This window comes from Siniperca chuatsi, linkage group LG10, assembly GCF_020085105.1.
Source record: "Siniperca chuatsi isolate FFG_IHB_CAS linkage group LG10, ASM2008510v1, whole genome shotgun sequence".
NCBI lineage: Eukaryota > Metazoa > Chordata > Actinopteri > Centrarchiformes > Sinipercidae > Siniperca > Siniperca chuatsi.
This window is the reverse complement of record NC_058051.1, coordinates 15,696,984-15,712,272: the sequence shown is the minus strand read 5'-3', so window position 1 is coordinate 15,712,272 and position 15,289 is coordinate 15,696,984. Positions and strand designations below refer to the sequence as shown.

Below are 15,289 nucleotides of genomic sequence, written 5' to 3'. Positions count from 1 at the left end.
CCATAGCCTATCCAGGGCCTAAAAGCATTGATGTCTGCTCATGTGCAACGGCATCACATTTTAGTCGCTGGATATTTAGTATGAATGAGACTTCACAATTAATTTACAATCCATCCACCCACTAGGGAATTGCACAGGCCTTCTTCTCCTGCTGTCATTTTTGGGACATACTAAAGTGGGGCGACACATTGTCTGTCTAGGGTTGAGAGTGTTGTCCGAACGCTGTAGTGCGAGTCAACTTATGGGCCACCATCCTCTGACTCAAAGTCAGAGTTTAACTGGGCCTGTTGTTGCCTCCCAATTTCACTTCCTGTGGGAGTGGAAGGCAACAGGAAGCCAGGGCCTGCTGTATGCGCTACAGTATGTGGTGCCATGACATGACAGCAGTAATGCCTTGTGTGAAATGGCAGCCTAGCATATTTGCTAATCTTCTGCCTGCATTCCCAAAGGAAGGCACTAAAAATGATTTTAAGTATTTAATCTGGACAATGTTTAGAAATATTTACACTAATAATCTGCCACCAGAATGGACTGTTAGCAGATCAGATGGTACGACCCAAAGTGCTGACACTGGCAGAAGCTTAACAAATATTTTCCTCCCAAAGCCACAACACTGTGAGTGTGTGGTTTCTGTCTCAGTCCCTGATGCAGAAAGATCCTGGACAAGCAGGAGAGAGTGTAGTGACCCTCCAGCGGTCCGGCCCAACCGAACCGGGTCGAGGTGGAGTGAGTAGTGGAGGGATGGGAGGGGTGTGCTGCAAAGTGCTGCACATGTGGGGCGGAGGAGGAGGTGGGGAGGGGCTGAGGTGAAGAGGAGAAGCTCAAACTAGAAGACAAGGCAAGCAGTCCAAGAGTAGTGAGTAGTGAAAGAGAGGGAGATCAAGAGATTTAGAGAGAAAGAAAGAGACAGGAGGGACTACGGGTGACAACAACCAGGTGCAACCTATCGCTACCACCAGTCACAGAAACGACCAATCAGATCTGTGTATTTTAGGAAGAGACTGCTGAAGCAACCAGAGGTATTGTCGCTGCTAGTGATTTCTGCTCTGTAAACCACTGAATCTTCTATTACAAATGGGACAGATTCCTCTGAGTGGTTGTTTGGCAGCCGTCCTGCATGCAGAGTTTTGGTATGTCTGGTTAGGCAGAGGTTTTGGTGTCCTGCAGCTCCCTGGTTCCGGCTGGTTGTTCTCGATGCCAAATGCATTGAGGGATGGTGTGAGCTGGGGAGTGGGGGTGGGGAGGAGGGAGGGGGGTTATGGGAGCAGGGGGCGTGTGGAGGGGAGGGGGGTTCTTAATTAAAAGCAGTGGTTGACAATCAGGCCAAATGGAGAGCTAATTGTTGATTTGAATGCTCTATGAGATGTCATGTAAGTTTGGTTAGCTTTGACCAATTTCACATTCACTTTGGCCAATCAAGAAGAAACAAAGTAAGATGAAGTAATTAGAATTTCTAGTTTGTCACTTATGTGATGAGGCAGCTTTGTGAAAAAATATTTCTGTTGCTCTTTGGGTAATTATTATTATGAAACAAATCAATTTGTATATAGATTTTTTGTTTGTTTAAGAAATTCAATTGAAATGCATGTTGTTCTGCTGGCAATACAACTTTACTGTTACTTTACTCAGTCTCCCAGCTGCATCATGACTTGTTTGTTCTTTCGCTCTAACAAAGGCATGGTACAGGATTGCGCATGGAAAGGTGACTTATTGGCTTTCATTTCCTGGTTTTAAAAACAATCCCCCAATATTTTGGAGGGTTTTTTTGTCCTCTTAGTTTGTTTTTAGATCAGTTCTAGCATGCTTTAAACTGTTGAATGGGCATGCGGAAGGATCAGCTGCTTAGCTTTGGATCTTACCCTCATCCCTTCAAAACGTGACAAGGCTCTGAGGGGTCTCAAGGCCCTTAGTGTCCTGAGTGATTTAATGGGCCCTAGATCGGAGTAGCCCAGCGCATTAGCTACAAGGCTGACTATAGACACCTACACAAAAACAGAGAAGCAAAAGAGGTTCCAAACTGTTAGAAGTGAGAATATTCACTAGGGAAGAGAGACGGCCCTGGCATAGGCGGAGAGTTGCTTGACATACACACATAAATCTATGCATGTATATGCATGTATAACATTGTATTTATACATGTATATACACTGAGAGAGAAGGTCAATGTTTAGTATAGGTTTTATGTGCGTAGTATTTTAAGTAGCAGTAGGCCAAAGGGATTGTTTGTCTGTTATTTTGGGGCAGTTGACGAGATGTGAAAAGTCCTTTGTACCTGCAAAGAAATTTGTGGTTGAGAGAGAAAGAGAGGAGATAGAGACATAAGACTCATATAGCGGGTAAATTAGGCAGAAAAGAGTGCTACATGATTTAGTAAAGACACAAGCGAAGGGACTGGGCAGAGCAGAGGAAGAGGAATTGGGGAGGGAAGGAAGGAGAGAGGTTACCCTGTAGAAGCTGATAAAAACCCAACAGACTTGAGAGCCTTACCCTTGCCCCTCTAACATTGTCTCTCCTTGTCGCTCTTGGGCTGAGGCATAAAATCCCATATAATTTAAGACAGACAAACTAACGGAACCTAAGAGAAAGAATACAAGTAAACATGTACAAGTGTGTCATTTTGCCATTTTCTTTCTCAGACATCAAATCAAATTGTCACACAGCATTTAGAGTCAAATAGGAGAGCCACATGAACCACGCACAAGAAACAGGGATGGAGGTTAAGGGCAGACCGGATATAGTTATTAGCACTGGATGGCACTGAAAGGACAAAAATACAGAGTACAGTCGAGTTACACACAGTTAACAACGGTAGACAATAACAGCACACAACCTCAAAGAAACTGGTGCAGCCCCTCTCACATCCGACAGCAGCCACCAAGGCATTGCTTCAGCCAAAGAACACTTCACAGTGAGTTATCATCAGTTACACTCACTAAATATTTAAATTATGTCATTATTTCACTTATACACTTATACAAAACTGTATATGCAGCCATTCACAGCAACATCGTAAATGTACAGAACTCTTAGCGTAGTGATAAATCAATGTAAATTTAGGCAAAGTGGCCTGAGTTATGGTTTGGTAATTGTGAATCCCCTATAGCTCTGGGCCATATAGCTGCTCTAAGCTGAACACATATACAGTATTGCATCGTTAACAAAGGAGGAAATGGACGATGGGGAGTGTGGTCAATAAGCTGCACTAATGTTCTTTGAGGGGTGGTGAGAAGTGCAGGAATGACTTAGCCTTGATGAAGTCAACTCAACTGAGACGTCCATTACAGGCTGTCTGCTGCACAGGGAAGCTTTGTAAAGAAGGGTTCTTTGGCTCAATGCAGATTATTCTAGATGCAAAATGCAGGAGTGGGCAGCTGTATTGGAATTAGGCTCAAAGTCTTATAAATTCAGTCAAACAGAGAGACATTTGTTTGTTTAATAATTATTAATCATGATCACAGGAATTATATCCTCAGGAAGTCTTTTTATTTTTTCCTAACGGCAATTTTCCTGGTCTGGATGCTGAGAGGACTGAAACGGGGGAGTACCAGTTCCTTACATATAAGGAAAAACATCGACAGTGGACACGTGAAAGCACCTCCAACCAGCCACCGACACCAATCGGTCAAACTCACCGCAAGAAGTACACAACATCCAAAGCTTACCAAAGTCACGGAGGGAGGTTTGTTACAGGCAAAATCTTCATTTTGACTGATGCCATTATCAACATAGATTATAAGAGTCCAACTTTACAACCATTTAAGGGTAGAATGCATCAAAACTATGGAAAGAACAGCAGAAAAGGTGGACCATGTTCCAACATTGGGTCCAGGATGTCCTGGACAGGGCCTTTATTTAAATTCTGTACTTACTCTTTGGCACAAAGCCCCTATGTATAAATCAGTTAACTTGCCTCTTGAATAAGTTAGCAGCTGTTCTGGTGGGGAGACAGTAAAATAAAGATTTTGCCTTGATCTACACTACAGTGTTTGGGGTAATTGTCACCTTCAGCCTGACCCCTTGGAGAGCCCCCCTTTAGGGTGCCTGGCCTCTAGCCCCCTGCTGGGCCAGCTGTGTGGTAGTGACCTCAGCGCCTCAACGTCCTTCTCACAGAGCTCTGCAAGGCAAGGCCAATGACATCTGGGGCTGTGATCCCATGATGACGACAGCACAAACCAAACAGAAATAAAACAAACTAAAAACAAAGGAAAAAACACAACAAAACAATGATAATCTGAGTGAAAAAGAAAGATGAATGGAGTATGACACCTATCATCCTCACACTCACACCTCAGTATCACTATTAAAGAATTGCCGAAGCTATCTTTTTTGTCATTTTAAATAGCTAAGATAAGATGCATATCGATTCTTATTCCTACAATATGGATTCTTATTCCTACAATGTAAGCAAAATATGAAAATTATACTACTAATACACGTATTGCAAATATCTGATTGGGTTCTCCAGTAATGATGCTGCTGAAGTTTATTTCTTAACTGATCAAACACTTAACTTTTTAACATTACATTTCTTGCCCACTGCCATTTTTACCCAATACATAATATAATATAATATAAAAACATTCTTATAATGAAAATCAGAAAAACACAAATCAAATGGGTAACAGAAAGATACAGTAACACAAGGGAAATGAGGAGGAACACACTCACACAAAGAGTCAGGCACATCCACACTCAGAAAAATACAGGCCGGTCTAATGATGGTGCCCCCCCTTTCTGAGTCCATGGCAATGGTATCACCCCACAACACAGGACACCAGAGGCACAGTCAGGCCACAACACAACCCAGACTCATCAAGCACAAGTCATTTTTTTTTTGGAGGGGGAGCGCTAGTGAAGACCAAACTTACCGCCGGCCGCCTGTCACCGACCATCATTACATCTCAGCACAATATCACCACATTCCTGAGGTTACACTTTCAAGAGGGGATGAAAGGAGGACGGGGAAAGAGGGGAGGAGGGATGTCACTCTTGGTGACATGTTCATAACTTGGGAAACGTGGCACCCTGCACTGTCCCAAGTGTTGGGCTGGACAACACACCTACAGGGAGGGAGTCTACAATGGCAATAACCAAAATCAGTACAGTGTGGCATGGTTGTGTGCTTTATGTATGCTATATGTGTCAACCTTGAAAGTAGGGTTTAAAAATACTAAAAATACTTAATCTTTAGGAAGTCTTTATATACTTATGTGTAATTTTAAGCCGTATAACCTCTAAAATGGATAAATGGATAAATGTAGAATGCAAGATTTAAAAAATTAAGTGTACATTATCTTCGGTATGTAATAAGTGTATGTTTGCTGCATGTCTGGGGTACAGGAACTTATAATGAATCAACACGGCAACCTCTGGCCATTGATGGGAGTCCATTCACGGGTATTGGCTGAGGTGTTGGACACTGCGGAGAGGTGGTTAGTTCAAGGAGAAAGTCAGAAGTCAGGGAAATTCTTATTCTATCCAATTCTGCCATTCAGTGCAGATTACTCACTGATTCAGCATTTATGTAAAATTCAATTGCTTTAAGCTTCTAGCCATTTAAATGATCCCCTCACTTCTTCCCCACATTGGAATCTCTCATTGAAATTCATCACAGACATCTCAGCAACCTCACAATTGCACATCTTAATCTTAAAATTTTACAAAATAAGATGAAATCGTGGTCATATGTGTAACTACCAATGAATAGATTGAAGAATTTTCCCTGTTCTGTTCTTTCAATCTTGACTGACACAAGGAGCAGAGAAGTACACAGAGAGAGAGAGGACAAAGGCACATATCAAACATCTTACAGGTCAGTAGACACAGGCAGACAGCTTTACAGAGACATCTTTGACACGTCTCATTGCTCTGAGTATGACTTGAATATGGTCATAGTCAATGAGCTTGGTTATTGATTGGCTGAGTCTAATCTGTGTTAGCATCCATGCTTAAATAGCTGTGTGTTCAAATTTGAATAGTTTCTATCTCAAAACATTAAAATTGGTGGCTCTCTGCATCCAATAGGGAAACAGACGGATCAGTTTCTTGCTTGTGGCACACAGGAAAAGGTGTTTTAATTCACAAGCAGATAATTGTTGTACATATTCAAGCATCTCAGAGACAAACCAGGTAAAAACAGGGATTGTTGCTTGATGGATTTGTAAAAGGTGAGTCTGGCATGTCTGCACTTGAAATGGACAGACTGCAATACAGTCTTGTAAAACACTGTCCTTATAGCATGAGTAAATTAAATATATAGGCTTCTTTATCATAAACAACATGCCCTCTCACCTAATGCATGCCATGAAGCAGATATTCAATTAATAACCTGACCTTTTAAACCTAACCACACCCAACAGACAACAATAGGGGCAACATTTATATATTATATTATAGAATTATAAAAACAGTATATCCTGTATCTATGTAGTATATGTAGTGCATATGATGTGGTTCATAACAATCTAATGAAGCAAAAGACAAATTATTACTTTACAGTTATGGTCAAAACAGCAGAAATTAGCATTAGCTCTGCTGTTTAATAGACTGTATGCATCTTTATACCAGCGTGTTGCTGTTGTACCAGGGTGTGGTTGAGGACCAAGTAACTGCTCTTCTGCTCTAGTGTACTACACATGATAGAGGAAACAAGAGCTGGACTTACATCCACAATGAAGAAGTCCAGCCAACACCAGGCATTGGTGAAATACTTGACGAAACCATAGGCAACCCATTTCAGCAACATCTCCAGGATGAAGATGTAGGTGAAAACCCTGTCGGCATACTCCAAAATGATCCGAATGGTCTTCCTCTGCTCGATGTACACATCCTCAAAGGCCTGCGGAGAAACAGGAAACATACATCAGTCACGACGAAGGAAAATATTACACCTCATGATTTATGATTCCACTAATGAAAGTGTTTACAGCACTACAGCCCGCTCATTGCTGATCACTAACAGTGACTTACTAGATTTAAAAAAAACTATCTGTTCTGCATGAAATATTTCAAATAACTCCACGGCTAATGTAGCATTTGGCATGCTTGAGAACAAGGCCCCACTCCATCCGCAGAAATATTTCTTCTCTTTGATAAATGGTACAGTCCATTAATCACAGGTGCCCCTGGCCTCTCCCCCAACCCAGCAGCTCTGAGACTGAGCAACCAAACTGACTGCACCATTGATTGACTTGTTTTACCTCCTCACTGACATACTGTAGACACACACTGGTCCCTGTGAAGTACCTTATTTTTTATTCAGTTTTTATCCTGTTTGGATTTTCAGTAAAATGTGTGTTTCATTTAGAGATTAATATAATTTGTGGTCTCAAGCTTTTAAACTGTTACTGTTATTTTAAAATTTTCATGCAGACTGTTTCTGTGTTTGCAGAGGATGCAAAACGCTACTGCAGGCCTCCTTACCAGGGCACCACTACTGAGGAGGATCATGAAGATGATGAGGGTCTCAAACCAGTTGTGCTCCACAATTAGATAGCAGGTTTTTCTCAACCACCACCAGCTCTTCCCCCAGCCCACAGTGATGTCGAGGTAACAGCACTTATACTTGGCCACACAAGCTGAGGACAAACAGGAGAATAGATGACATTTGATATAGTTGGATAAGATAAGATATTATTGCCAGGTTACAGTCCAGTGCTTTCTAATAGCTAGGTTGACAAAGCTTAGCTCAAATCCTGGATGTTTCTGGGATCAAGTAGGAACATCTCTATAGAGATGAACCACAGTACACCTTCTCCAATCCTGAGTGTTTAATACTTAAAAAATTCTTTACAGGTTGGAACTACATTTTCCAAAATATGCCTGTTCGAATTCAGTTTGAGCAGTCATCAGGCATCAGGAGAAGTTTAAAGGGGAATTTTCCTACTTTTGAGACGGGCTGCTACTAGATCCCATTGTCAAACTGGAATTGAACTGAACTAGGTTAATTTCACTGTTCATACTGTACCACCAAACTGCATACAAATAAAAATCCACAAGTTATACTATATAGTTATGTATTAGTGTAAGCATCAGAGATAGATAGACAGACAGACTGATAAACAGCTGAAGAGTCTCCATGGATGAGTAATCCTTCATAATGAAATTGTCCTTCACCCTGCTGCCCTATCATTTACACTCAGCCCAGGGGAGTCTTGGTGTTGTGGAGTGGAGGTAATGGGTGCAATGGGAGCAGTGGTCTCACCATCTGTCCAACACGCTTCTGGTTCCATATATTCCTCCACCGTCTCCACCACCACCACCTCCTCCACATCTGGCTTGATGTCGATGGTGCTGCCCTCTGATGAACTAGTGTCATCCAGCTGCAGAGACGCAGATGTATGAGCACACATGCAAACAAAGACAAGGAATTACATTAAGTAATCGCTAATTACGGAGAAAGCTGAGCTCATGTTATTTCCAAATTGCGTTGGCTCAATCTTTAAATGGAAAAAATTTTGAGTACTATTTGATCACAGAGGTTTTTTCTGTATTGAGATGGACACCATAACAATCCTGAATCACATATCACTCACATCAACACTGAAATGGAATATCAAATGGCAGATCATCTGCTCTGAAAGTCTTCTAAATGCATTTTGTCAAAGGACATACGTCAGCAGATATCTGTTTCATCCACATTGCCTGTCTGCTCCAGCTACTCTAGATGACTCTATTGAGTAATGGAGTTATATTAGTGTCTGAACAGTGCAGAGTGGCCAGCCACACCCATGGTTTTACTGAAAGAGGAAATTGCACGGTGTAGAGTAGCTGAGAATTATAAACAACAAAAACAACAACACATGGAGTATCACAATATTTACATGTTGATATTGTAAAAGTTCAAATTAAAATTATTTTGTAAGTGATTGTAAAACATGGTTTTATTGTTATGTAAGCTGCAGATTCCAGTCGGTTTTTTGTCATTTCCTGCCTTAATACTTGTATGATAAACTATTAGAAGTGGATAATATATATGCACTCCTCTCACTGACCTCTTTGCTGTTCTCATTGTCCGACTCGCTGCTGAAGTCCTCTGTGTTGAGGTTCTCAAAGTCAGACTCCCCCACAGCTATGGGCACGCAGACGGTCAGGTTCGGGTTGTGGATGAACGACATGTGGTCCTCATCAATCATATACTTGCCAACGCTGCTGCCAATACCGCTGGTGGTGCCGTTACCATTCTTGGCATAGTCCAGGTCACGGTTGATGTCCACTCCGGTGTGGTTAGCAATGCAGTTCAGTTTCTTGTCATACATGTCGTCCAAAGGCTTTTGCTCGTCCTCCATCGGTGGTTTCTTCAGCAGACTGGCCACCAGTATCTGCATCTTCGCTTTTATCCACGCAATGCCTATCTTGATGCGCATGACGGAAATCTGCAGGTTGTTGGGCTCACCGTCGTCATCTGTCGCAGCCAAGTTGTCAGCACTAAATGAGCTCAGCAGCAAGGCAAGGAATAGGTTCAACACCTTTGGACACAGAATAAGAAATCAGTAACTGGATGTCGAGTGCTAATTTTTCAATCTCTGACTGCATTATAATCTTTAAAGATGACTTGGAGAGGCAACAGTCTTTCTCTGAAAAACCCTGCGCACCCTCCCAGTCTGGACACTCACCACCAGGTTACCGATGACCATGACCATCATGAAGACGATGAGGCACATGCCCTGGCCCGCCACCTCCATGCAGTCCCACATGGTCTCAATCCACTCACCGCACAGCACCCGGAAGACGATCAGGAAGGAATGGAAGAAGTCATTCATGTGCCAGCGGGGAAGCTCACAGTCAGCAGCGATTTTACACACGCAGTCTTTGTAGCTCTTGCCAAACAGCTGCATGCCCACCACAGCAAAGATGAAGACGATGATGGCCAGCACCAGAGTCAGGTTCCCCAAGGCTCCCACCGAGTTACCAATGATCTTGATCAGCATGTTGAGGGTTGGCCATGACTTGGCCAGCTTAAACACTCTCAGCTGAAGTGGGGTGGGTGGAAAGAGTAGGAGGGATATAATTTAGTCACAACATTTTAGCTTTACTAACTTGCTGCTTCACTTCAGTTTAGTAAAAACAGTATAAACATAAAAAGTATATTCCAAATGCTAAGATGCTAACTCCACATCCTATCTCTATTTGTTTTTTGTAAGAGAGGAGCTAAAATGAGCATTTACCAATCGGAATGACCGCAGGACGGACAGGCCCTCGACGTCAGCCAGAGCCAGCTCCACTAAACTCAGCGTCACAATGAAACCATCGAAACAGTTCCAGGCCTCCTGGAAGTAGTAGTACGGATCCATTGCCACCAGCTTGAAAAGCATCTCCCCTGCAAAGATCCCTGTGAACACCTGGAAGGTAGGAAAGAGAACAGATTTGAACATGTGGATTTGGCTCAACACAATGTTTCACAGGACACATGAGAATGTGAAGCATGATTGGTGGTGAAATTTGTTCTGACCCATTATCTGAGTTGTGCATTATATATATATATATATATATATATATATAATTATAGATGTTAAAGAAAAATCCATCACGTTATAAATTACCCCGATGGTAACTGCATATTAATGAATTATTAGTAGGATAAATCCAATTATTTGAAGAGGCAGCACATCTAGTTAGTGAGTGTGTGTGTGTGTGTGTGTGTGTGTGTGTGTGTGTGTGTGTGTGTGTGTGTGTGTGTATGTGTGTGTGTCAGCTGTAGTCAGTAAGGATGAATTCTTTGACTTCTTTGGTCTCGTAACAGCTCTAATAAATTACTGAGCGTTATCCTCAAACACAGAGCCCACATAATGATTAAACGCATAATGTAAGTACATGTATGGTTTTGTGTGTGTGTGTGTGTGTGTGTGTGTGTGTGTGTGTGTGTGTGTGTGTGCGTGTGTGTGTCTATATATCTGTATGTAAGACGATGACTCATATTGCATCAAGGTGACCTAGAAAGTTTCACCTGTACCACACATTGGCCTTTTCTGGTAAATTATTCAGGAGCAGAAGTGGTAAATAACACATCCCTGTGCAGTTTCAATTGTAAATTAATACCTGTCCACATTTATGTGTACAAACACACACACATACAGTGGTTGGTTCATCATTGCAATAACTAGACTTTGCCTGTGTCATATATGACACATCTCATTTTGGGACGCTGACACAACATATGATACTGAAAAGTAATAGAGCAATCATGGTGCCAGAGCTCAGATTTACTCAGTTTCCTTGAAAATGCTATTAGTAAAAATGGCCAGGTTGAGTTATCCAAGCCATGATTCAGGCACCATTTTAGAGCAGCTCATCGATCAGGCTCCATGAAATATTAACACAGGCCTCCCACCAGTCAGCCAACCAGCAGAGAGGCAGGCTGGTCCCAGTGAAGCAAACAGCAGCTCTAATCAACCAGAGGAAAGAAACAGAGATAGAAGAAGAAGACAGGGAATATGTGTGTGCGTGTGTATGCAGAAATGAGAAATGCATCGATACAAGGAAGCAGCAGGGCAGTTTGAGAATGTTCCTTTCAACACTGAATCAGCAATGAAAGAGCTGCCGATTACGGTCCCAAAAATAACACCTCAATATGAGCTGCAAAGAAAAAGCAGAGGAGATTCTTAACCGGTAAACCAGATGAAAATAAAAGAACAAAAAGATTGCCACTCACCAGATTGCCTACAGACAGCATGTCTTCAAAGTCGGTGGTCATGGGGTAGTGCTCCATGGCCATGAAGAGGGTGTTGAGGACGATACAGATGGTGATAGCTAAGTCCACGAAGGGGTCCATGACAATCAGGTTCACAATCTCCTTGATCTTAATCCACATGGGGGAGCACTCCCAGATCAGGAATGTGTTAGAAAACTTATACCAGCATGGCGGACACTTGCGCTGAGACTCCTCCAGTTCTGAAGACATAGCGCGGATCACACATCAAAACCAAACATACTTGCGTGCTTGAGCATACCGCATGCAATGGTATCAAATGATAGACAAAATTGTATGCATTGTATGTATCTGGTACTGTTGGATGTGCAAAGCAGATAAGCAGGAAATTCATGTCAAACTAATCAACCAATGAGAGCAGCCCTAGTTAAAGAATAATGAGATAGCAGGTTAAATAGCTGGGTTAAAGTGGCAGTACCCTCCACTAGTGTGTTGGTAATGACGCTCATGACACTGTTGGCCCGCTCTTTCCGCCCAAAGGAGGTATTGAGCTGGTCCACAGACACCATCAGGGAGCCCGACAGCTTCTTCTTCACCTCAACCTCAGTAGTCGGCTGTCAGGAGGAGAGGAAGAATCAAGCACCCATGGAGAGGACATGAACACCATCCCACATCACCACCGGTGGCCGGCGGAGGGAAGTGCACAACAGCATTGGCAGGAAAAAGTAGTCGAGGATCAGATTTTTGGGTTGTGGGCAGGGCATGTTTCATTCTTTTCTATCTCAATGCTGGTTTCGAGGAAGATGTGTGTATGCTGTAAATGCATGCGGGTCTCAGCCAAAGTGGGAGCAGTGGTCTAGGGCTACTTGACCTAATTGTGTGTGAATGTAATTAGCTCATCCCGATTAAATAATAAATGGATTGTGAGATAGTGTGCAAGGAGAACTGCTTCTGCATGAATGCATTTTCAGTCCTGTCATGCAATAATGGAGGCTTTGCTGCCATTGCAATATAATCATTAGGTTATTTTACAAAATGTCTCCCAAATCTGGCCATTTTAATGTTACTTGCAAATTGATGCTATTGTATCTTCCTACTTTGAAACCATACAACTTATATTGCAACCATCACGTCAAGAGCATTGTAAAGAGATCATATGGAGGTAGGTAGTTCAGATCCATCCAGTTGTCATGCATGAGCATGCTCCGAGTCAAAGAGAAGGAGAGGAAATTACAGACACCATAGCCATTGTCCTACTTGTCTATGTCATGCTTTTTTAAATTTAGGGTTTAAATATACCATGCTAACTAGAATGAAACACAACTAATTCACTAATGTTGACCAGGGAGAGTTTGGAAAACAGAGAAAGGTAAAGACAGACAAGGACAGCAGCCCTCCATTTTTTCTTAAATTATGTTATTAAGGCCTGATAGGATGGTGTGTGTTACTTGTGTATCTGCTTTGGGATGTTAACAGTGTATTAGGGAAGCAGATAAAAATGTCTGAGGCTCTATAGTGCTGGTCCCCTCTGTTTCCTCCGCCTCCTACTGTAGATCTACCCACACAGGCTAGCAGAGGACCTGGATGCCTGGAGGAGGAACACATCAACACACTGGAGCATGTTAACTCATCATTATATGCTGTTTGTTAACAAAAATGGTGTTTTACTAGAGTGTGTTAAACAGGAACTTGATGACATTCCACACATGAACTTGTGTATCAAATATTAATCAGACTTTGATATATGTGCCAAAATCTTATGGGCCAATGGGGACATAGAAGAATAATGGAAACATGTCTGTTTGATTAGGGCCTGTATGATAGTGTGAGTATGGTGCATGTATAAATAAATAATTTGAAATGAACATTCAAAACATTGACATTCATCGTTCAAATCAAACAACAAAATTGTCTGGAAGTCACTGATAGACCCAGTTTGACTAATCTATCAAATGCAGGGTTGGCTATAGTATATTCACTATAAAATTGATTTATTTCTCCATCCTTTGTCTACTGTCGGAGGGCAGCATACACTGCAGGGGCTGGGGGAGGGGAGGCGCGAGCGCTTAGCCAAGAGATACATACGGACTTGCAAAGATGACAGAGTAGAGGATAGAGAGCAAGAAAGAAAAGGAACGGACGAGAGGGGGGCCATGCCTAGATAGGTCTACTCATTGACTTCCTTACACTGTCGTCAGCTGCCTTATCTATTTTCACCTCAGGCAGAAGGCGTCCACCGGGCCCAGGGCCGATGAGGGACACCACGCCGTTGCAATCCACCGTGCTGTTCCTCTTCCCGTGGAATCCGCTGTAGCTGTTTCGCCGATATGGGCTGAACAGGGAGCCCCGACGCTCCTCGCACTCCTCCACCGTGCTGTGTTCATCATCGGCAAATTCGTTCTCCGAGCCCACGTCCTTGCTGCGGCCCTTGAAACTGAAGATGCTGCTCTTGCTGTTGTGGCGGGACAGGAAAGGCGAGCCGGGTATACTGAGGAGGGACTGGAGGGGAGGAGGTGGAAGAACGATGAGAAGAAGAGACATTTGTGTGACTGGTAGGATGGTAGCATGTTTCTGAATTACAAGTGATTGCGCCACAATTTTTATGCCTCAGTTCTGGAGGTCATGATGAAAGGCAACAACTGTGGGGTGTGGGAAATTTAATACAACCAGGATGCTTTTCGCTGAGGAGGCATACTCTGCTGGAGCAATCATGTGACTTAATAAACAAGAGGGAAATACATAATTAGGTCAGTGATAACCTACACTGTCAAGGTCACACACACACACACAGGACAGAGATACAGGCAGCTGAAGCAACACTGAGAGGAACATGAGTCATGACAAACATCAATCTGGGCTGCTGCTACAGTAGTATTGATCCGAATATTATTAGCTGCTATGTAGTTGCACGCAGAGTATGCTAGCTCAAGTGAAATCACATTGTTTGACAACAATCCTCTGCCTGTGCACGTGGTGAATGTAAAGTAAAAAACAACTGCGAGTGATTTTAAAGTGTTACATAAGGCCAGTGTGCCTTATCCTATTTGGCAAATCCTACACTTTAAAACACATTATAATAGCCAGTGGAGCCTAAAGTGAGGCCTAAACAAACCTGCTGGATTGCTCCCTTTGAAACATTCATATAATCACTATGAATAATTCAGGACTGGGATGTGTGTTTCTATATCTGTGGCCACTATATGCTCCTCTGTATGAGAGCTTGTGCAACACCACACTATACAGTAGCAGCATTCTCAATCTGAAATATTCCTCACCTGACAGTCAAAAAAATAGGAAAATAAAGACCTCTGCTGCAGCCACATTATTCACTGACATCTATATTCTATTCATAGAGATAAGCATCTACATTCTAATTCTGTGGTTCTGATGTTACGGCCTTGTTTGGTCTCTTTTTGGGTTTGACAGCTTAAAAGGGTCAGTTTACCCAAATTATAAAAAACTATATTTTCCCACTTACCTCTAGTGGTATCTAGACATGCATATAGTTTCACTTTTATATGCTGAGGTTTTGTCTGTGAGATTTCTGCCACTAACAATACAGTACAGTACAATAGAGGTATGCAGAATTTCATGTGTGGTGCTCAAAGCATTCAAAACTTACATTGAAAAACTCAAAAGCAA

The 15,289-nt window shown here is 42.4% G+C and overlaps 1 protein-coding gene across 7 annotated transcripts in view; it reads right to left on the bottom strand.

Moving 5' to 3' along the window:
* scn8aa (sodium channel, voltage gated, type VIII, alpha subunit a) overlaps positions 1–15,289 on the bottom strand; it is a 47,955-nt gene that overhangs the window by 10,399 nt on the left and 22,267 nt on the right. For 5 of the 7 annotated variants that reach the window (XM_044212377.1, XM_044212378.1, XM_044212375.1 and 2 more), the window contains 10 exons: positions 13,835–14,146; positions 12,126–12,261; positions 11,651–11,889; positions 10,167–10,340; positions 9,615–9,971; positions 8,994–9,467; positions 8,204–8,321; positions 7,423–7,577; positions 6,665–6,838; positions 1,860–1,982 (listed from right to left, as the gene is read on the bottom strand). In XM_044212377.1, coding sequence (XP_044068312.1) covers positions 1,860–1,982; positions 6,665–6,838; positions 7,423–7,577; positions 8,204–8,321; positions 8,994–9,467; positions 9,615–9,971; positions 10,167–10,340; positions 11,651–11,889; positions 12,126–12,261; positions 13,835–14,146 — 2,262 coding nt within the window. The remainder of the gene's footprint in view (positions 1–1,859; positions 1,983–6,664; positions 6,839–7,422; positions 7,578–8,203; positions 8,322–8,993; positions 9,468–9,614; positions 9,972–10,166; positions 10,341–11,650; positions 11,890–12,125; positions 12,262–13,834; positions 14,147–15,289) is intronic. The other 2 variants (XM_044212380.1, XM_044212379.1) reach the window with 1 other exon arrangement.